General features: G+C 38.2%; 1 protein-coding gene across 1 annotated transcript in view; it reads left to right on the top strand.

Moving 5' to 3' along the window:
- The window catches only part of LOC137502974 (zinc finger protein 568-like), a 39,828-nt gene extending 22,164 nt beyond the window's left edge, over positions 1 to 17,664 (top strand). The window contains exon 4 of the mRNA XM_068230255.1: positions 15,885 to 17,664. Within this exon, the coding sequence (XP_068086356.1) occupies positions 15,885 to 17,085 (1,201 nt within the window). The 3' untranslated portion in view covers positions 17,086 to 17,664. The remainder of the gene's footprint in view (positions 1 to 15,884) is intronic.
- Positions 17,665 to 23,478: the final 5,814 nt, after the last annotated feature.

Raw genomic sequence — 23,478 nt, 5'->3', positions numbered from 1 at the left:
GGAGGACTTTGCCAATTCAATCTGTGGGGTTTTTAATGTAAGGCAAGCAGGCAGTTTACTTCACGTCTTCCTTCTGTGAGCTTTGCTTGGTCGTTTCTCTGGGATGCAGGGCTCTGTGAATCTGCAAATCGCTATAACCATTACACTTGAATGTGACTTTGAGTATGTCCATCTCCACCTGAATATTTGATGGCTCACAAGTTTGTCTCACCCTCTTGGCGAGTGTCGTGAGAATGTCTTGTTTTTGTGCTGGATGGTAGTGAGAATCTGCATGAAGATAGCGGTTTGTGTGGGTAGGGTAAGAAAGAAACCGGATGGCTCCTTAGGGACATACCATCTGTTGTATGCCCACCCACACAAACTGCTATCTTCATGCAGATTCTCACCACCATCCAGCACAAATACAAGGCATTATCATGACACTCGCGAATAGGGCGAGATGAAGTTTTGAGTCATCAAATATACAGGTGGAGATGGACACGCTTCGAGTCATGTTCAAGGGTAATGTTTACAGCGATTTGCAGATTCATACAGCCCTGCATCCCAGAGAACTGACCAAGAAAAATCACAGAAGGTAGAAGTGAAGGGAACTGCCTACTTGCCGTACATTCACAAAACCACAGATTGAATTGCCAAAGTCCTCCACAAACACAATATAAAAACCGTGTTTGGCACTGCCACTAAAATTGCTCACAGTCTGAGTAAAACCAAGGACAATTTGTCCCCACTTTTACATCCTGAGGTATACGAAATTCCCTGTATTTGCGGTAAGTTATACATCGGCCAATCATGCCGGACGATTGGTACACATATCAAGGAACATGAACGTAGTATTGTCACAACCAGCCAGACAAATCAGCAGTAGCTGAGCACGCTCTATCGTCGGGTCATGAAGTCATGTTCCAAGATGCTCGAGCTCTTACCCACACTAGACACTAAAGGTCCAGGATTATACAGGAAGCTGTGGAAATACGTAGAAATCCTAAAAATTTCAACAGGGACACTGGCTATCAAGTAATACCTGGTTGTCAGCCAATAAGAAATTACTTAGGTAGTTCCATTCCCTATCCCTTCAGTATTGTTATTTCGTCTCGGTGTTTTTCAAATTCGTATGTTCCTCTTCGCCTGATGTTTCATTCCTGGCTTGTGTTAATGTCATACTTCTGTCAATATTATATGTTATGAACACATGTTTTCTGACACTCTTAGACTGATTCTGATGGTTCGGTCAGCTTCTGCATCTAATGCTAGCGCTTTGCTATATCTGGAGAGCCATCAGGTGATGAAAGAATGTACGTAGGTGGTTTGAAAAGTTCTCGGAATGTACTAGAATTAACTATCCTTTCTCGGTGGAACTTCTTTTATTTTTCAATATAGTCTCCCTGTAAAGTAATGTATTTGGTCCAGCAATGTTCCAATGCCTTGATCCCATCTCGAAAATGAGATTACTCCAGGCCTGCAAAGTACCTCTCCAATTCGGCTGTCAGTTCTTCCCTTGTAGAAAATCCCCTTCCACTGATGAGAATATTCAGCTTGGGTAATAGATGAAAGTCTGATGGTGCCAAATCAGGTGAATAAGGTGGATGTGGTAACAATTCGTACCCCAGTTCATGAAGTTTTGCCATGGCAATAACACTTGTGTGCGGCGGAGCGTTGTTCTGATGAAAGATGACCTTCTTCCTTGCCAAACCAGGCCTTGTTTCGCGTATCTTTTCCTGTAGTTGGTCTAGGAGGTTTGCATATTATTGCCCCGTAATTGTTTGGCCAGTAGGAAGATAATCTATCAGCAGAATGCCTTTTGCATCCCAGAAAACTGAGGCATGGCCTTTCCGGCCAAACGCACTGCCTTTGCTCTCCTCGGTGGTGGTGAATCACCATGTTTTCATTGCTTTGACTGCTGTAGTGGACCCAGGTTTCATCTGTAGTCACAAACTGGTGCAAAAAATCTTGTTGGTTGCACTGAAAAGGGCCAGACTTTGTTTGGACATTTCCAATCTGGTGCGTTTGTCCAATGTCATGAGCCGCGACAGCCGTCTTGCAGATAATTTTTTCATACCCAATTCTTCTGTTAAAATATAATATACCCGTTCAGAAGACATCCCTACAGCTTCAGCAATCTCCCGCACTTTCAGTCGACGATCCTCCATGATTATTTGATGCACTTTTGCAATAAATTCTGTGGTCGTAACACTTTTGGGCCTTCCATTACGCGGATCATCACCCAAGCTCTCCCGAACAAATTTAAACTCGCTGGTCCACTTGGCAACAGTTGAGAATGAAGGAGCAGAGCCCCCCAGTGTGTTCTGAAAGTCAGCATGAATTTCCTTTGCTATCATACCTTTCTTTACAAAGTATTTAATCACTGCTCGAATCTCAGTTTTTTCTATTGTCACAGATCACTACATGGGAACAACAACAAAGAGTCATCACTACCACACTCCTGCAGCTAGAGCACTGACGCGCCACGCGTTCACTCACAAAGGATGTGTAATTATTGCGCAGGAACCTCGTTGATCTAGCACTGACATCTAGCGGTGATTCCGAGAACTTTTCAATCCGCCCTCGTACCATTTCCACTTATTTGATAACGTCTACATTTCAAAAAGTCATTGCCTTTCTCGCGAAGAGTCGAGATTTTCTTCTGATGACGCAGGGCACAGTTCTATACAAAACATAGAGAATTCCACCTTATTTTCTTGACACGCCATAAGGCCATAGGCCTATACAATATCATGTCTAGAATTACGGGCTGTGAAAGCATCGATGGCGTCATATTTAGTGTTCTATCATGTAGCTTTATGAATATATGTCTACAAAAATATCTTGGGTAAAGGTAGATGTGTTAAATGTATTTGTTTACAATAACTTTAAGCAACCATGAAAAATGTGTTCTTTCTTTCACTGTCACTGCATCATTTGCTACTCACATTCTTATCATCTGAAATGTCATCTGTAACTATTACCTCCAGATATTCTCAGTAATTTTGTACATTTATATCAACAGTGACACGCAGGAAAAGCCATGTTTGTAGATTTTAAACTAAATCTACAAATTCAGAATTGTTAGAATTTATGTACAATGTAAACAATGTAATAATAATAATTTCAAACTAACTTAATTAGATTCATTAATCAGTATAAGTTGGCTGAGTTCAATAGTGAGATAACTAAAAATTACATCTCTTTCACGCTATTTATCTGGTTAGATTCTCTTTATTTATGATCTTTTCTGTTCTCTTGTGTTTTAAGTCAGATTTCTTCATTTGTGGATGCCAAACCAGATAATGTGTTGTAGAATTGAAATGTTCAGATCAGTAGTGCTACATCTTAGATATCATAGTTTTCAAATAAATGTTCCACATTGTTGCAAGTGTAAAAAAATATATCATGGTATTGAATTTTTTTTTTTCCAGTGTTGAGGTCACACTTGCTGATTGTCGCCAGTTTACACTGTTCATTTTAGTGCTTATTGTCAGTCACGTGCTTGTAGTGTGTTAACTGCAAACTGATTTACACAATTAGTATAAACTAATAAATTGGACAGCCACAACTAAAGTTTTAAATTTGTGCAGGTTGCCTAAAAAGTTCAGAATTCTGCAAGTAAGTGAATTTATTATCATGTAAAAGTATGTAACTAATAATGTAATGACATAATATTATTTCAAAATTGTAATTTTTGTAACTGTAGCACGAGTGTATATCCTGTTTTCAAACATTTCATGCAGTAGTGTTTTTTGAACACTGCAGGTATGCCATTGGACTACTTGCTAATTAATTTTTTGCTCTCACACCTTTGTTGGTTATTGTGTGAAACAATCTTTGATAATTCCTGGGAAATGATTGTATAATCATGGACTGGTGCTCTTAACAGAGCCCTCGTATGGGCAAGCCCTGCAATGGCTAGTCATAGCCTAAGGTTTAACTTCAAACTGGATTATTGATGGAAACTACGAAAGGTTAATTTGATTTTGTATGTGGTTAGTGTCTTCTCGACTGTCATGCGATGCACTGACCTTTTCCTAATATACATTCACAACTAGTGGTAAGAAATTTTTGTTTCAGTCCTTATAACGGCCCAATACCAGCTTACACTCTGTCATTAGTCAGAGTAGAACCATGCACACAACTGAAGATCGCACAAATACGTAAACTGTTTGAGGTTCAAATTCTGCTGTTTGTTTATAATTCTTGTGTAACAGGACACATTAGGCTATGTTAGAGAACAACCTGTATTATGACCATCAATAGAAATGTTGCTGATGAATAATTTTCACACACAAACTGCATATTTCAATTTTTGAAAGGAGTTAAAATTAGCTTTCTTCTTCCTAAACATATCTTGTGCAGAGGCACTCTCGAACCAGCAAAGCGTAAAGCATTTTGTGTTTTCTTTTTCCTTAGTATATAAGGCAGAGCACAGTCCATTTTCTATGTAGATTAGTCCATTATATATCATAGATTTTGGATACTTCTGAAGGATTCAGTCGACCGGATCTTAACTACCGCTTCCCACTTTGTTTTATATCTCACCGCAGGTGCAATGTTATCCTGACTCTTATTTCAGCAGCCTACAAATATCATTCAGCAACTTAAACGACTTTTTTTAAAATTACTAATAGGTTTTTGCTGTCAATTTGGTACTGAATTATATAAGAACAGGTTTTAAGATTCTTAAAATTTCCTAATCGCTGACTTGTAGAAAGACACACATTTCTGAGCTTACCAATTAATGATGAGATTACCTTCCATTAGTGGAGAGACACATGGTCCTGAACTAACCACTTATTGATATGGTTTCATTCCACTTGTGGAGTGTCGAGTGTCAAATGGCCCTGAGCTGAACACTTTGTGCCACTCCTCCATGGTCTTCATGTTTATAGACTTGATTGGAATGAAAATAACAAATTGATTATTCTGATCGTCTGCTGTCTATGACAGATGTAAGCAGAAATATGAATTGCAAAATTCCATTGAGGCTGGAAAACACTGACGTACTCCCCTCATTTTGGCACTCGTAGAAATTCACTGGATATTGAAACCGTCACTCCCGACTAACACTGATAATCCTGAAATGTTTATTTTGTTGAGTTAAATATTTTTCTTTATAATGCATTTGTAGGAGTCACTTAATCGTGAAAACCAGGAGCATTATGTCATTCAACCATTTCTGTATTTTGTGAAAATAAGTATTTTTAGATATTGGATATAGGCTGTAAGGGAGATAATTTGAACATACATAGTTAAATGTTGTTGTTGTTTGAGTCATCAGTCCATAGACTGGTTTGATGCAGCTCTCCATGCCACCCTGTGCTAACGTTTTCATTTCTACGTAACTATTGCATCCTACATCTGCTCGAATCTGTTTGTCATATTCATACCTTGGTCTACCCCTACCGTTCTTGCCACCTACACTTCCTTCAAAAACCAACTGAACAAGTCCTGGGTGTCTTAAGATGTGTCCTATCATTCTATCTCTTCTTCTCGTCAAATTTAGCCAAATCGATCTCCTCTCACCAATTCGATTCAGTATCTCTTCATTCGTGATTCGATCTATCCATCTCACCTTCAGCGTTCTTCTGTAACACCACATTTCAAAAGCTTCTATTCTCTTTCTTTCTGAGCTAGTAATCGTCCATGTTTCACTTCCATACAATGCCACGCTCCACACAAAAGTCTTCAAAAACATCTTTCTAATTCCGATATCAATGTTTGAAGTGAGCAAATTTCTTTTCTTAAAAAAGCTCTTCCTTGCTTGTGCTAGTCTGCATTTTATGGCCTCCTTACTTCTGCCATCGTCGGTTATTTTACTACCCAAGTAACAATATTCATCTACTTCCTTTAAGACTTCGTTTCCTAATCTAATATTTCCTACATCACCTGCCTTCGTTCGACTGCACTCCATTACTTTTGTTTTGGACTTATTTATTTTCATCTTGTACTCCTTACCTAAGACTTCATCCATACCATTCAGCAACTTCTCGAGATCTTCTGCAGTCTCAGATAAAATAACAATATCATCGGCAAATCTCAAGGTTTTGATTTCCTCTCCTTGGACTGTGATTCCCTTTCCAAATTTCTCTTTGATTTCCTTTACTGCCTGTTCTATATAAACATTGAAAAGGAGAGGGGACAAACTGCAGCCTTGCCTCACTCCCTTCTGGATTGCTGCTTCCTTTTCAAAGCCCTCGATTCTTATCACTGCAGACTGATTTTTATACAGGTTGTAGATAATTCTTTGTTCTCGGTATCTGATCCCTATCATCTTCAGAATCATAAATAGCCTGGTCCAATCAACATTATCGAATGCCTTTTCTAGATCTACGAATGCCATGTACGTGGGCTTGTCCTTCTTGATTCGATCCTCTAAGATCAGACGTAAAGTCAGGATTGCTTCACGTGTTCCTACATTTCTTCTGAAGCCAAATTGATCTTCCCCCAACTCAGCTTCAACTTGTTTTTTAAATGTTAGGATGTGTAGAATATCCATTGTATCCCATTTTTGTAACAGAATATTCATCAATCTGCTTCTTGTTATTCTGTTTCTTTAGTGTTAGTCTTGCCTGGTGGCAGGGTCCAGTGTTGTGATTCATTGTCTCCAGTTAGTTCGGTCTCAGGCCATGTCGGTATGTAGTCTCACAGCTTTCAGTTCGTTGTGCACTTTATCTGTACTATGCTGTCTTTTTCGTTGCTTGTGCCTCTTTTCACTGACTTTCTATGTATATGCTGACTTTTCCAATATACCCATCCTCTGCACGCAACACATGCCCAAACCAGTGCACATGCCTTTCCTCAATTTTTTTATGGATTGGTGCAATATCAAAATGTTTTAGTACAGTAACATAATTTGAAATGTGATCCAGTCTTGTTATTCCAGCCTTCCACTTAAGCATCTTCGTATCCATGATGCTTAGTTGGCGTTCTACCTCTTTAGCTGGCCAGCATTCATTGCCATAGAAAACGACAGGACAGATAACAGTTCCGTAGATCTTAGATTTCAGATGGTCCTTAATCCGATGGTCGCAAGGTCGCCCTTCTTTATTCTCCACTTAGGTCAGGCTTTATATACCCTTAAGTACACTTTGTCAGTAAGTTGGCCATCATGAGAGATTGTGGAGCCAAGATACTTAAATTTCTCTGCTCGGGGTATATCTTTACCGTCAACATGCATGGTTCCAAATTCTCGACGATGTAATGTCATGTATTTTGTCTTCTTTTTGTTGAGGCACAGTACATAATGCGCAAATTGATTAATCCAGTCCTCTGTTTGACGCTGCAAATCAGACCTATTTCTCTGCATTGAAAATGACATAATTTGCATAGAGAAGTGTCATGGTATTGGACTGTGCAGGTCTGTTGTAATGGAGTCCATCACAAGAATGAACAGCAGTGATGATAAGGCAGGGCCTTGGTTGACTCCTTCAGTTATGCGGAATTCATTAGACGCTCCTGTGGCACGTTGAACATAACTCTTTGGTTCTTTGTAGAGCAATAATACTCTCTCAACAAGGTGCTTTGGAATGCCATGTTCTTGTAGTGCTGACTGATTAGGTTATGAGGTACCCAATGGAAGGCCTTCTCAGAGTCCAGAAAGTCATGATGAGGCCTCTTATTATTTTCACAGTGTCCCTCAAGTAACAGCCCTCCAGTGCGGGTTGCTCCTGTTGCACCACAATTTAACACAAATCCAGCTTGGCTTGTTGTATGTTTGGCTAAATCGTTAATCATTTTGTCGAAGATTTGTTAGAAATCCAACATAGCATGGCTCAGAAATATGATTGGGCAGTAATTAGAAAAACCGGCAGGGCTTTCCTTATTTTTGAAGGGATACTCCGTCGCCAATCTGTTGGTTTTTGTCCTTCCTTGATGATCTGGTTAAAAAGCTTGCTTTAGCCACAATGCTGCATTCCCCCATTGAGAGAAACAAAACTCCACCGGAACATAATCGGAACAGACAGCTTTCCCTGGTTTCATTTACTTCAGCATAGCCTTGACTTCGGTGACATCAATTTCTTAGTTTGGACCTTCAACAGTGGAGGTGATTTGGATTGGTAGATATGGAAATTCCAAGATTGAAATTTTGTCAAAATAGTTCCGCCATTGGCTTACTGCCAGTCGAGTAGAAATCGTCTGTTTCCTCATTGATGCCGTAAAAATGTTGGACCTCTTCAGTTGTGCAATGCCCGGATTTGACTAGCCGTTAAATATTCTGCTCATTTTTGCTCGTGTCAAGTTTCACATATAGATATCCTTACTGGTTTGCTTTTGTACAGCAACGATCTCCTTCAGTTTACTAGTGGCTGCTGTGTAGGCATTCCAACGAACAAGAAACTCGTGGTACTCGCCCTGACTTAGTTGTTCATGGAAGAGAATGTGCCATGTCTCTCAGTTTAGTCAGGCTCACTTAAACTCTGGTGATTTGTGGCACTGTAACTCTTTGCCTCCTTCTTCAGGCGCCACCATTTGATCCCATTTGGTACATTTTCTGTGAAGTATTGGGCTCTTGGTGACGTTATCCGCAGCTTTTAGGTGACTGCTCCATGTTGCATCACAACCTTCGTAAGGAACAACTGTTGTCTCCAGAATACCTTTGAGAATCCTTCGTCTCACGAGGATGTAGTCAATGTGAGTTGGATGGGAGTCACTGTAGTATGTCACTAGATGAATATCACGCTTTTTTCAGCCATGTGTTCGCGATGATTACTTTCAGGATAATCAGTAATTTTATGGCCATCATCGTTCTTCTGTCCATACCTCTGTCCGCCATGGACTGTGTGTTCTACTTTTCTCCGTCCATTCATATCACCTGCAACGATAAGTTAGTCAGCGGTCTTCTTGTCAGGCAGTGCCCAGAAGGTATCTTTGGTTTCTTTGCCCTGGCCAGTTTAGGAGTGTTCCAGAGAAAAATTAGAATTTCTTTCTTTCCCCAATGTAGGCAAGTTACATCAAGCGATTGTCATATTTTTAGACCTTCGAGACTGAACTGCCAAATTTTCCAACACCATCAGTTGTTCTTCGGTTTCCGTTGTACGTCAGTTAGGAACCGCACCCCATTTCGCATGACTTTTCTCCACTTTGTCTCTTTTCTGCACCTTAGAGATACCCACATGTCTTCTCTCAAATTCTGTGGGTAATATGCTACTTCATCCAGACATAGTTAAATGATGGGATACAGAATGGGTGTACTCGCTTTCTTAGCTGTCACAGCCCGTCTCACAGTAACCCTTGCATACTATTAATGCTGACTGGGCCCTGCCAACGTGTGTCCCTTCCAGAGGACTCCCTAACCTTGGTTCCGATAGCATGAGACATATTTCTGTAATGTTGTGACGGTATTATTTTACGGCCGGCTTGTCTTGAAGCATTTTAGAGCTCAGGACATCAGGAAGTTACGCAGCTCCGGACATGGGGAATAGACGCCTTTTGCAGCCTCTCCTCTAGAGAGGAAACGCTGCTCTCCTTTCTGTATTAACTTCCAGAAAGGTACAAAACCTCTTCTGCCAACTGCTTCATACTGAACATCTCAATCTCCACCAAAATTGCCACTAAAGGCTTTGTGCGTGTTTGGTCCGCGAGAGCTATTTTATTTTGCTCAAGTCTGCCGGCAGGCCAGTGCATAACCCGTATCCGTCACCTGGGACTTGCGATGTGCTACTGCAATGTAGCTGGTTCATGGAGAATACCATTTTACTGAAAGACTAATTGTGAACCCGATAAATCACTAGTGACAGAAATCACATAATCAAGTAATGAAGAATGGTCACAGAGTTTTGCACCTTTTGCTTTGTGTGATGTGCCAGAAATCGTATGACATACAATCCAGTGTTGTATTTTCTGCCACATGTTGTCTACTGGTGTCAACATCAACATCCTGTGTGATGATCAAGAGTTCTGGCCTGCCGTATCTGGAATCAATGTCCCGCTTTTATTTTTCCACCTATTTTCTCCTAATAGTGCGGTAACAACACATGGTTGAGCCTTCCACCACTTTGTTGTGAGAAAGTCATGCATTTGAATGGGACATGTGAATTCTGGGCGTACAGAATGAATTGGGAATTGCTACTTCACCTTACAATGTGTTTCTCAAGTGCCTGACCTCACCTTTAACCAAGAAATTTGTATGTCTCGCTCTTTTTTCCTGGAATATATAGAACCACTCTGGGGTGGGGAGACAGGCACAGACTTGGATGCTATCCAAATAAATTATCATTCCACTAAAATAATCGCTTTGTCTGTGACCTTTTGAAATAAAAGGAATCTCATTCCTTCTTTCATGTAGCAGCAATATCTGCTACGGTGAAATTCAGTGTCCTGTCATCTTGAATTTTGGCTCAATTCTTGATTTTTATGATTCTTCTATCTGTAGTGATAAGAGCACACTTGCAAGAATATTCAAGGACATGACAGCTTTGATTTGGGATCAAATTCAAGATATCACAACACTGTAATAAGGCACTATTACCATAGCCATATTTCTTGTCGCCTTCATAATGTCTACGACGTCAGTATCTGGAGGAGAAAATAAAGTGTCGGTGTTAGGGAAAGAGCTGTCATCTGCTTGTTACCTTCCAGCTTTTCCAGGATTTCATCAGTATTAGTGGTTTCCATGTTGCATACAGCCTCTGTTAAGGGCAGCTCTTAAGACATAGACTGATGTAATACATGGTAGTAAAATGGGAACAACTTATGGGTCCACCTACTCAATACAAAACAATGTTATAATGGTTAAATTGTCTGTTAAGTGATGTGTGTCTCCATTACATGAAAAATCAGCTGACTCCTTTTAACTGAAAATTGCAGTATAAAAATAAGAGGTGTTCTTTTCCAAACTCGGGGTTGTGCTGTAGCTTGTAATTTGAAGTTTGCTAATGTTATGTATGTAAGGTGGATGCCATATTTTGTGTCAATGTCGTATAAGGGATTTGTAGTTCAATACGAGACCTGAGGAAAGGAAAAAGGGGGAATTTAGTAAACAGAATAAAATAGAGTGAATTTTACATGAAAGTAATGAGACAGTGTCAGACTCGCTTCCAGAGGCGTGTGCTGTGGAGTGCAGTAGAGAAGAAGCTGCATGTTATAATGCACTGGGTCGTATAAACACTGTGTGCCGAGGTAGGGGAGGGGAAGCAGAGGATGGAGGGGCAGCGAGAGAGGTGTAGATTGATGGAAAGAGGGGGAATTTAGGGAGGGTAGTGCAGAGAATGTGTGTGGCGTGAAAATGTATTGTGAATATTTTGAAAGAGTAATCTGATGTTCAGAATTTAATTTTTTTCTAAAAAGTGCGATAAGGAAATGTAGGAATATTTTAGAATTTTCTGAGTTTTCATTTAATTTTAAGCCTGAATTGAAATATTGATCGAAGTGGATGTAACAACCTTCAGTAATATCCAACAAGGCACCTTTATTTAGAACCTTAAAAACATCAAGATCTTCTTCAATCTCAGAAAAATGTTGTTTAATTTCTTTCATATGTTCGCCCACTGCTGAGAACCCATTATGTATTTTCTGCATTGACATGTTCTGCACATCTGATTTTAAAATTATGTCAAATTTGGCCCAGGTATGAACTATTGCAGTCTTGACAACAGAAAATTACAACCTTCCAATGAATGTTGGATTGGAATTGGTGAAGACATTGGAAGCTTGTGTTGAAAATAAAAATCAATTAAATCATATGTCCGATCACTATTCTTCCAAGTATATCAGAAACCCAAATAACTCGCTCAATTAAATGAACAACAGGCAACGGATTGAAGGAATCGGCAAAAATGATAAGCTATGAACCCCATGGTATCTTGTTGAGTTATGGTGGATAATAATAATGTAGTGGCACGTAATACAGGATTAAGTAAATATCGCAGTTTCCTCAAGTAAAAGTTTGAAAAATGTAAATACATGGCAAAAATATCAATGATAGAAATGTATCGGAGGCCATGGAGCGACTTTAATTAAATGGGCTAAGTTCAATCTGTACATGATGGCCATAACTTGCCTATCTAGTCCAATACGATTTGATAATCGAGATTGGTGATGAAATTGTAGATTGATAACTGAAATATTATACAACAGATTATTGAATTAATTCCTTTGCTGACGTGAACGATTATGGAATAGCACTCCAGATTAAGAAGTCAGGTGTTTAATTGTCAAAATCATATGAAAAGCTAGGAAATATGGAGAAGTCTTTTAAAAGCAAACCGTCCGTTATTATTGTAACCAGGTATTAGGTTTTGTTTTCTAAATAAGAGAAGTTTACAAATATGTTGGAAACTTAGAGGGTATCAGAAGTGTTGCACACGTATCGAAAGATATTAGACGAGAAGCTAGATTGTAATACAAAATTGTTAATTGTAATGAGAAATAACTTTTGTAAAAGAGTTATTCAAGGCAAGTGTTGTACAAGAATATTGTGAATGATGTTAATGCATGTAACTCTATTCTAATAGTTTATTATGAGTTCTAGGTATTATGAGGCCAAGGAGTATTGGAGATGATCATGAATCCCAGCATGTTGCCCTAAAATTATACAATGGTCTCAAAATACCCGAGGTGAGCTGGGATGGACACCAATGGTTATTTGAAGTCTCAATGCTGAAGATGAGAGGTGTCTTCATCATGAAGCCAGCGAATGATATGTACTCTAAGTCAATGTTTCATTATCCCGCTATGTGGCTGCTTTTAAGTAGAGTAGTGTGTTGTTTTAAATGTCAGAATTGTGACATGCTAAATTACACAACTTGAAGGCAACCGTTTTATTCATCATTTATTGCCTTACTATTGATAGGGATATTGTAAGTTGTAGCGTGAATGATCCTGAATTATGACACACTGTACACTATATCATGTGAATCTAAAGGGCCGCAGGCAAGTGTTTTGCAGATAGATTTAGGCATGGATTATACCCGTATTAATATAGTGTCATTATGAAGTAATTTCCGTTTAATTCATGGTTTCGAATATATGTTAGAAAGAGACAGTAATAACAGGTGCATGATTTACGATCATCTACGATCGTATTCTTATGTTAAACGTAGTGTTTGCGAATGAAATTGTGATGTTGTTGCGATGGTATGGTGTTAATAATCTTGTTAAGATGTATAGTCTTCATAATGTGAAGTGCCTGAGTATATTTTTTAATGAAATGAGAATTCGTGAGCATGACGAGTGAGTAACATAATGAAGGGTTTGTTGTGATAGGGTTGTCGAAATCTGTAAATGATTATTGTTATATGGATTGTCGTGAATGTGTCATTGGGATTATGCATTTTATAGAATGATATGATGTAGAGGTCCTGATGAGATTTTTTTGTAGTGGATATTGAATTAGTCGTGCGTAGGGATTTGATTTTACTGAAATGAATGGTAATCACTTAGGCATAAGGTGATAGTTGCAATGATATTTCGAGGCATTTTGAGGACACTGATAGTACGATCATCTAAAATGTATTAATTAAATGCAGTGTAGGTGACTTCGCACAATATTGGGATGACACAAGATCTTCACGAATTAATGATACTATATAGTTGAAAACCATGTCACAAAATGGAATGTGTGATCATCATTTATATATGGTGAGTAGATTAATGTTCTTGCTAGCTGAATTTCTTCTTATAAACTATTGAGTTGCCGTTTAGAGCTGATGTAGTTTTTTCAGGGTGATTTCACAGAGGACACCAGAGCTGCAGAGTCATCATAGTTTTTTAATCATTGTAGTTGATGATGATTAGGTTTTCAAATGTCCATTATTTAAGTGCAAATGCCGATGGAACTCAGAAGAAATCCATTTCATTTCCTATTTGTTCAGTGTTATTATTTGAAGAATTATGATGTTGTTTTATGTTATTTGATCATTTTCTTGAGCTAAACGATAATGATGAGCAGAGGTTACCGGTGCGTTCAAGTTGTTAGATAGATTTTTGACAAAATAAGTGATAATTTATACATAATAATGGGATGTTGAAACATTTAGTTGAGTCGGTGAATAGGTGGGCCAAGCCAACAAGAATCAATGATTCATTAACCACCAGTTTGAAGATGAATGTGGTGAATGATGGACTTATTTTGAATTTTAAGCCTTCAGCATTGTGATGTTGACTTTATTTTGATTTTTCTGATTAATTTTAAGTTATCGTTGATATTGTGAATGATATATTAACAAGTGTCAGAAGATTATTTCCTTTTAATTAACGTAACCTTCAATCATTTTCAACACCCATTTGTGTTGTTTTTTATTTTCTTAGCATTGTAGTTGATATTTTAAACATTTTTTTAGTCATTTAATGGAACATCCTTCCATGAAAGTTATAGATTAGGGTATTAATTAGCAATCGTCTTCTCACGTCAGTCGAATCAACTTAAATCCAAACGATTTTCTGACCCTACTCAACAAACTTTCACGTCCTTTGAGTGGAACCTCTTGTATCTCCACATGACACCAGCCAAGGCATAACTTTAACATCAAGAACCCTGAACTGAGAGATGCATGAAAGGTCACAATATATAGACTCCAAATTCGGGGAAAAAATGATACCGTTACTTATTGAAATGGAGGTATGAAGAATGTATGTACTTCAGTTACCAGTTCAAAAAGATACCATCGTATTATGCTTTTCTTAAAACGTTAGTATGGTGTATATTTCTTTGTTAAAAGTGAGTGTTGCAAAGCTTCAGTTTTAGATTTATCTCTTAATAAATTTCGGGTAATGTCTGAACTTATTGGTTATCCTTTCGATGAAGGTTTTTTGGAATCCACTGAATTTTGCTATAGACCGGATGATGTTGAGTTCCTCATTTAGGATCTTTATTGTCATAGGTGTCTTAAATGCGTGTCTCTTATGTTGTCAATAATGTCAATAAGGAAACAATTTTAAAATGTTACATGTTGTTATAGAACATTATTAAATCAGTGTTGTCAAATTTCTCCAAGGTCATTATCACTCATTTTCACTCTTAATCCATTGCAATTATCTTAAACATAGAGTTGCATTATTCTAATGCAATACCCTGCATGGTTGTTTATACATGGAATAGGTGGACCCATAAGCTGTTCCCTTTTTATTCTCAGCTCAATACGGATATATGTACGATGAAATTCTTAAATTTTAATACACGCTAGTAAGAATGAACTTCCTTGTATAAACCTGGCATCCTATATGTAGTTCGGCTCTCTTTGATTGCTCTTCAAAGCTACATGTAATTGGAAATAACCACTCTGTGTTGTAATGACAACAATGTACAAATACAATATTTATGTTTGCGTGACAGTAAATAACTTTCATAAATGATGAACCACGGTTCAGCAGATCTTGCTGACAGTCGGCAAACGATGTTCTCAAATTAGTATCTATAACACTGAGATTCTTTCAAACAACCTCAACAACAAGGGGTTTTTGGAAATAATTACTTGCCTGCTACGAACCGCACAGTGGTTCAGCATGATCAAAACTCCAAAGCATATGTAGGAGAATATACATACATGGATTTTGATAGATAAATGTGTGCCGGATCAAAGAGCTTCTTTTCTCCTTTTAGAGTGGCCCATTCTCATGCATTCTTCAAAGGGGTTGACTATGAGTTCATACATTCGAAATCATCAGAAGATCATTGCGAACAAGTGAACATGGCTGACCTCACTGCGCGTGTTATCGTGATTCAGGTTAAAAGAAGCACCACGACCTCGTAACAAGTGAGAGCTTTTAAAATTTTAGAACACACTCGGAATTTGACCTCAGATCATGTTTACCACAGGAATGTGTTGTTCATGAGTAAGAGCTCTCTGAATGGGTTATGATTGAGTGGAATGTTCGGTGGTAATTCATTTGTGTGAGATTTATAGTGGAGTTGGCTGTTGAACCATTGCTCACTTGGTTTTAATTTCTTACTGTAGATCGAGGCCAGAAGTGAGCATCGCAGATCTTCATCCTCCTGAAGGCGGAGCACCTTCTTTTACGTGCAATGTGTGCGGTAAAGTCCTGGCTGGGAAGTTGGGCCTCTTGCGACATCTGAAGAGACACAAAGATTATCATCCCTTCAAGTGTGATCAATGTGGCAAGGTCTTCGGCAGCGGAAGCAGCTTGTCGGAACACATCAGGATCCACCCGCTCCTAAAGTGCGAATTTTGTCGTAAGTGCTTTACAAAGAACATCATTACAGAGCACATGCGGTTGCATACAACTACGACAGAGAGTGAATGCTCAGTATGTCATAAGAAGTTCAGGAAGTCGTGGCTTTTGAAAAAACATTTGCAGTATCATACGGGCGAGAAGCAATTTTGCTGCAATGTCTGTGGCAAATTATTCATCCATAGAAATGGCCTGGCAGTTCATATGCGGATCCATACAGGCGAGAGGCAATACTGTTGCAAGGTATGTGGGAAGTCCTTTGTCACGAAAACTCAGCTTGTTACCCACACGCGGACACACACGGGTGAGAAGCCATATGATTGCCAAATATGTGGTAAGTTCTTTAAGGATAGCAGCACAGTGTCGAAACATATGGGTACTCACACATGGATGAAGCCGTACTGTTGCATTATTTGTGGAAAATCCTTTAGCCAGAGGGGAAACTTGACACTTCATATGCTGACTCATACTGGGAAAAGGCCATTCTGTTGCAGTGTCTGTGAAAAGTCCTTCTGCCGGAAAGTCCATCTTCAAAATCACATCCGAATTCATACGGGTGAGAAGCCATTCGTTTGTATTGCTTGTGGCAAATCATTCAGGAAGAAATCGAATCACGTAAGTCACTTACGGACCCATGCAAAACAGAAGCTTTTCGCTGATAAAAGGACAAAAATGAGTCACGTGTTTAGTCATACAGGCGAGAGACCATTCTGTTGTGATATTTGTGGTAATCTCTACACCAATTTGAGCTCATTCTCGAGACATATCCGAACTCACACAGGCCTGAGGCCTCACAGATGCAATATCTGTGGCAAATCTTTCAGGCAGAAATCCCACATCACACATCACATGTTAACTCACACGGGAGAGAAGCCATTCAAGTGTAATGACTGTGGGAAATCCTTCAGCCGGAAGGCTAGTGTATCGCGTCACATGCTGACTCACGCGGTCGACAAGCCGAATTGAATCAATGTGTGCGGCATGTCCTTCATCCGGTAAGGCTACATAGCAGGTTGCATGTGGGCTGACACGGGCGAGTAGCAACACCGTTGCGGTATTTGTATTTAGTACTTCTCCGGGAGAATTGCACTCTCGAAATACATGCCGTTGCATACACACGAGACTAAATACTTTGGATATGTCCGTCGCAAATATTCAGCCAGAATGTCTTATGGAACAGCTCACATCTGACTGTACGTGGATGTTAAGGCACACGAATGCTCAGTAATGCTGTAAAATGTACATAGTATCATATAACGTAACCGTGCACTTGTAAACCAAAAGCGAGATAGGTGCCGGACTGTCCCTTGTTTTGTGGGGAATTTAATTATAATGTTGTTTTGGTTTACGTCCCACTAACTAGTGCACGAGTGTTCGGAGTTCCGAAAGACATTCTCCAATTCTGGAGATGTAGCCAGGCACCGGCGATCGCATACAGCAAAGAAGAAATAAGTTCTTAATTCAGAAAGGCACCTTGCTGGCGGTCCATCCCTTTGTGCCATTTTCTCTGAGATACAATTTTCAAATAGCATAAAGCCAGGTCGATATGCGGATAAAGGACATTTCATGAGTTACCTCCTCGTCAATCAGAGGTGTATGTTTTTACCTCAGTAGAAGTGTGCTCATTAACACTTATTTAGGAGCTCTCCAGATGCGAGGATAATAAGTAATCCGGATGAACACAGAAGAAACGTATGGCAGAGAGACGAGTGATAAGTAACTAGAGGCGAAAGAAACATAATCAAATGGTTGAATGCACAATTCAAGAGAAAAATAAGTGCCGAGTCATGTCATTATTGGGAATGCAATTGATGAAAGTGATGCAGAAGACTGAGCATACCTGTGCACCCCTTCCTCCATGTCACTAGTGCATTCCTTTAATTATGAGCAGACCACTAGCTCAAGGCTATACCTGCTCGCTCTGTTGTTATGTCTGTCAACCTGTTCTGAATGCAAATTGAAAGTTTAGCTTTAGTGGCTTTAGTTATTCATGAATATCACGCAGTTCTCGAGGAGGGGTATGTAAGTAAGTACACGTATGTCGACGGCTGCAGTATACTTGCTCTTAAGTTTCTCCATTTTTGTTTACCGGCTAGCAGCGAATTGGCCACTTGCCTTTCTCTAATGAAACCTGAAATGAGTCCCTGAATATCTCTTATATCTCAGTGTTGCAAGTGTTGAAGAGACATACTGAATACTGAAGCCTTTTCGTCATGTCAAACTAACATTTGCCTGTTACAGGTCTTCAGCATGAATTGTTAACTCTTGTGTCTCAGTGGTGTTAATGGCTCTTCTTGACTTCCAGACATGACTATTGGGTATCAGTGAAGACCTACTTACATAAATAAAAAGCTTACATAATCTGACTACGTTTATTCAATCAAAAATGATGAAACATTATGGCAGGTGTGTTGACAAATAAGGCCAGAAACAGCGGTCTGCGGTAAGTGGTCTTAATATTAGGTTGCGGCGGGACGATTTCAGGATAAAATTAATATCCACCACAAATGAAAGCCTGAAGGGATACTTACAGAAAACCACTTTGTGGCTAACTAGAAAATAACATGAGATTCACTCTGCTTGGCTCCATGAACAACTGTGCGTTGCTCTTCTCGATCGTCTAAATATCAGGAAGTGATCGCCAGACCATTTTTTAATTTAGGTTGTCTACTAACTGACCATCAGCATAGAACAAGTTCCTTGGACCCTCAATTGAATCTGAGTAACCTCCAATTCACGTCACTGACATATCATGATCACCTAATATATTTAATGTTTAAGGTTAAGGAAACGTGCCTGATGACCATAGTACCCCTCATTGATTTTAAGTTAATTGAACGTGGCTAGTGACCAAAGTGACCATCACTGAAATTAATTGAAAGAGGTTGATGACCAAAATTATCTGCCATAACAACAGGATCTCAAGTGCCTGTGAATTAAGTGTAATATTACACAACATAAAACAGTATCATTTATATTAATGTATGAAGTTGTTTCACCAACGAACAGTTTGAAGTCGGTGATTGGAATAAATCCACGAAATCCTGTAAAGGGAAATCCTATACCATTACAAGTTTTCCAATGCTATCTTTTTGTTACGACTTTCAATCAAACCCAAAATAAACTCGACTCATTGGTAACCTACAGTCAAACTCAAAATAAATTCGACTCATGGGTAAACATTAACTATTATTGGTCACAGACTTCAACTGCATCCACTTGTATAGTTCTAAAATTTAAACATGCAAAATATAACAACTCTTTGATGAAAAACATAGCCATAGATCATGGGTATCCCATGGACTAATCACAGAGTGCTGTTACATTTTATCGAATACCGTGTGGTACCAACTCTTTGTGTCAAACTAGGATTCTCACCTCTCATCTTGGAGCAGTTGGCTCGCTACATTAGTTCGTGTTCCCAGCATCGGTGAGCAATCCCAAGAATCCCTTCCATGCACTTCAACCAGCATCCTATGTTTGCACTGGAGGACACACCATCGACAATCCTTAACACCTAGTTGCATGACGAACATATCAAGAAATGGAATTCCTATATATCTAAGGACATCCTTCTGACACCTAAATAATGATTTAAATGCTCAGTGGAGATACGAACTATGACTGTGTTATGGAAACATCGAAACTTGAATACAAAGTCAAATATTCGGAACTGTTACTGAAAATCCACTCTATTATTTGCCTACACAATAGAATTTAAATTCAAATAACTCCCCATTTATTTTAACATCAATTATATTGTAACACCCCCTTCTATTTCCGAACAGGATCCGCCTCATAAATGTGAGCACCTGTTATCACCCCAGACAGGTTTATACCTGCCGCTTTGAAACAAATATCACCACGGATTGCCTTTTACTTCAGCACAAATCTACGTCAAAATTATTGTATTATCAGACAATTTATCGGTCAACATTGTTGCCATCATGAATGAACTGAAGTCTAATGGGATCTGTGGAATATGATATGCGTTTCACTTGTATTAATGGAGTTACTAGATGAACAAAGCATCCCTCTGGATATAGGATCCTATACAATGTTCAAACCATGGACCTTACCAATTCACAAAACATTCTGTCTTGACGATTATCCCTCGGGCCTTTTTACAAGGGAACCTCAGCATTATCTGTTACCTCTGGGATATCTATTAGGAACATGTCTCACTGAGTCGCACGGTTTCATAACTACATGGAGAAATAGAACGTATCTACCACCGACAGATATGGACAGTTACGACGTTTCTCACTTCCACTTGACCTACAGTACTCCAGACACATATGACAATGACTTCAACATCCACCGCAAAACTCATTAGACCGAACCCCATGCTATCACCTCCTGATAAATATATCGCAGCCTGTCGTTCACAGACAAACCATACCACACGCATAGTAACTATTCCTCATTCCATTCCATTTTATTATTACTATTATTTCACAATGTTGTACCCAACTAAGGAGCGCGGGTTACTTATTTTGCAGATGAGTGTGCTTACTTCTCTTGCCAGGTTCTTTTCTTCCCTCACTGTGTTTTTCATCCGTTCTTCCGTCCATACCGTGGTGTTCTTATCTTGGGTTGTTAGTGTGCCATTTCACTGTTAGCAATGAAGACTTTTTGGAGCAAAAAAGATCGCTATGCCACGAGAACGTCGGAAATAAAACGTTAACATATTCATAAATGTCTGAAAAATGATGTTTTCACCAGGTGCAAATAAAGGAATGGAATATGGAAGGCAAGGAAAAAGAAAGAAGACGGAATATTATTAAAATTTATTATTGAAAATATATATATATATATTTGATATGGAAAAGAGCTACGAGTGGATCGCGACAGTAATTAATTCAAGGAGGATTCTAAACGTGAAAACGGTTGAAGTTAAAAGATAAATAGGAATAATGGTTGACAATACCTCTGCAAGACATCAGCATTACAGAATTTAGGCAGCAACGTAAAATAAAGGGTTGGATCAGCATTCTACGTAATTACTACGTCACGACATACCGAGAAGGCGACGTACCTAGCGAGAGAACATTATCTCAAGATATTAGAATGGTATAATAACCTGTAGAGCAAGATGTAGGAAATTAAATAACGTTCCGATTGAAACTTTAATAGCCATATTGACAAAATACAGAACTTTAATTAAGATATCATTATAAGAAGCATTAGTCGAAGAATATTACTAGATCATAGCAGGCCTTGTACTCATAAGATGACGAAAATGACCATGACAATGTGTATTTCCGTTTCGACTGAGCAAGAAACCAGCTACGGCTTGTGCTAGAAAGGCTTATGTGGAGGCTACCTGAATTATGGGGACACGAGCAGACAAATCAATCCTATGATGACCGAAGAAGACCAAAGACCTTCCCAGATGATCCCAAGAGGCTGATACGATGTCGTGTACACAAATACAGAGCCAGCTGGACATGTAACAGCGACGAGGGAAGCAGAAGGAAAAGATAAATCATTTAAGTCCACCTTATGTGCGCAATTCAAATAATATTTTGTTTGAGAAGTGTCATTTTATATTTTCATGAAATATACATGTGAAGTGCTATCTTAAGTTACCCAAAGAAGTGATGTTACGCGGTGTCAACCAAAATAATAATATTGGAGGTTATTAGGTAGTCATCTGACCATCTGACCAGAATAACAAGTTCATTGGATTAGGAAGTAGTTAACCAGTGATAAAAAGATCTTACGTTCGTAATGTTGTCAATGTTAATTGAAAAGAGATTAACTTAGCTTTAATAGAGATATGATACGACATTGTGGTTAATATTAGTTCTACATTAAGGCATAATACTGTGAAGTGGAGTTGATATATGATCGTATACAGGTTATAGCAACGTCTTAGGAGGACATATGATGGTAATTAACGTAATCTGAAGAAAATTTAGAACATAATGGGTAATTATGTGAATGAATAATGATTATATAGTAACATGCGTCAAATTAAAATGGATTATTTCGCTTAGTGTATTGTAAAGTGAAACATGAGATGTGTAATATGAAGTAGATGATTTATATGTGAAGAATGGTCGAGTGCTATGAAGTGTAATAATGATAATGATCATTGTTTCATCGAGAGTTAAGAAATAGATCACCTTATCGACAGTCTTAGGTCAATTGACGCAATTTGAAGGTAGTGGATAGTTATACTTGGTTTTCAAATGCATGTTAGTTCTTCAGTAATCCATATATAGCACTGAATACGATCTATGTAACGTGCCCATGTTAACAAATACCTGTAGATCATCAAAACTAAATCCACGTAGGGAGGATAACGCAAATGTTGCATATATTAGTACGAATTTCTAACCACAAACATTTTCATTAAAACAAGGAAAGTTAGAAAGTTTATTTGATTACATTGAATGATATCGCTGTTAATATTATGTCTAATTGAAGGTCGACAGTAATTGATAGAGTCTTCTTACAAGTTAAACTACTCAATATCTAGAATAATTGCATTGAATAGTCGTCAGATATGAGTGATAGCATGATTGCAGATCGCGTATAATTAATGTGTTGGCACTTTAATTAATTTTTTAAATTAATATTTATTTTCAATGAGTAACTTGAGTAAATAACAGTAATGATATTTCAATTATTTTATTTTTGAATGAAGTGACGACTTAATGAATTGTCTTTTTTCGTATATAAGTAAATAACGACGATGAGAAATTTGAAATAATTAGAAAATATTTTCTTTTTATCTCAATTAACAAACAATTATGCTGATAATGGAATATGGACAGCTACTGAGAAGTGAAGCTAACTTACTGTGAACTGATCAGGTGATATGTGTGTAAATCAAGTGAAAATGTTTATGAAACCAGATTATGTAATGACAGTTGAAAGAAAGAAATGTAATTTTTATAATTGACTATAGCCTAAAGAATGTGCATTAGAGACATTTTCCAGCTCCCAGTCAAACTTGTATATATTTTGACTTGTTCTTTTCAATTTAATTAAAGGGCTCTCTCCTTTCTTTTAAAATATTTTGAAGATAAATGAACTTCGAAGTCAGTTAATAATTTTTTTACTTGAGATCAGATTATTTCATTATTTTTGTAAGATTTTATATTATTTAATAAAATCGAATTAGAAAAAAATTATTGACTTTTTCAATGACTTAAGTATGTAGTCTTAAGTAATCGTAGGTTAAAAATTAATGAAAATTTAAGCGGAAACAAACCGGATTGCGAACTGCTGACGTCCTTTGTGTAGGTTATGTTTATTCAACCGTCTACCCCGATGGTCCGCTCTCGATATCGAACTCATCACCCGAATTCAACAACGATTGGAAATTGATTATACAGTGAGCTAGTC

Source organism: Anabrus simplex, chromosome 14, assembly GCF_040414725.1.
Source record: "Anabrus simplex isolate iqAnaSimp1 chromosome 14, ASM4041472v1, whole genome shotgun sequence".
In the NCBI taxonomy this organism is placed as follows: Eukaryota; Metazoa; Arthropoda; class Insecta; order Orthoptera; family Tettigoniidae; genus Anabrus; species Anabrus simplex.
This window is presented reverse-complemented; position numbering and strand designations above follow the sequence as displayed.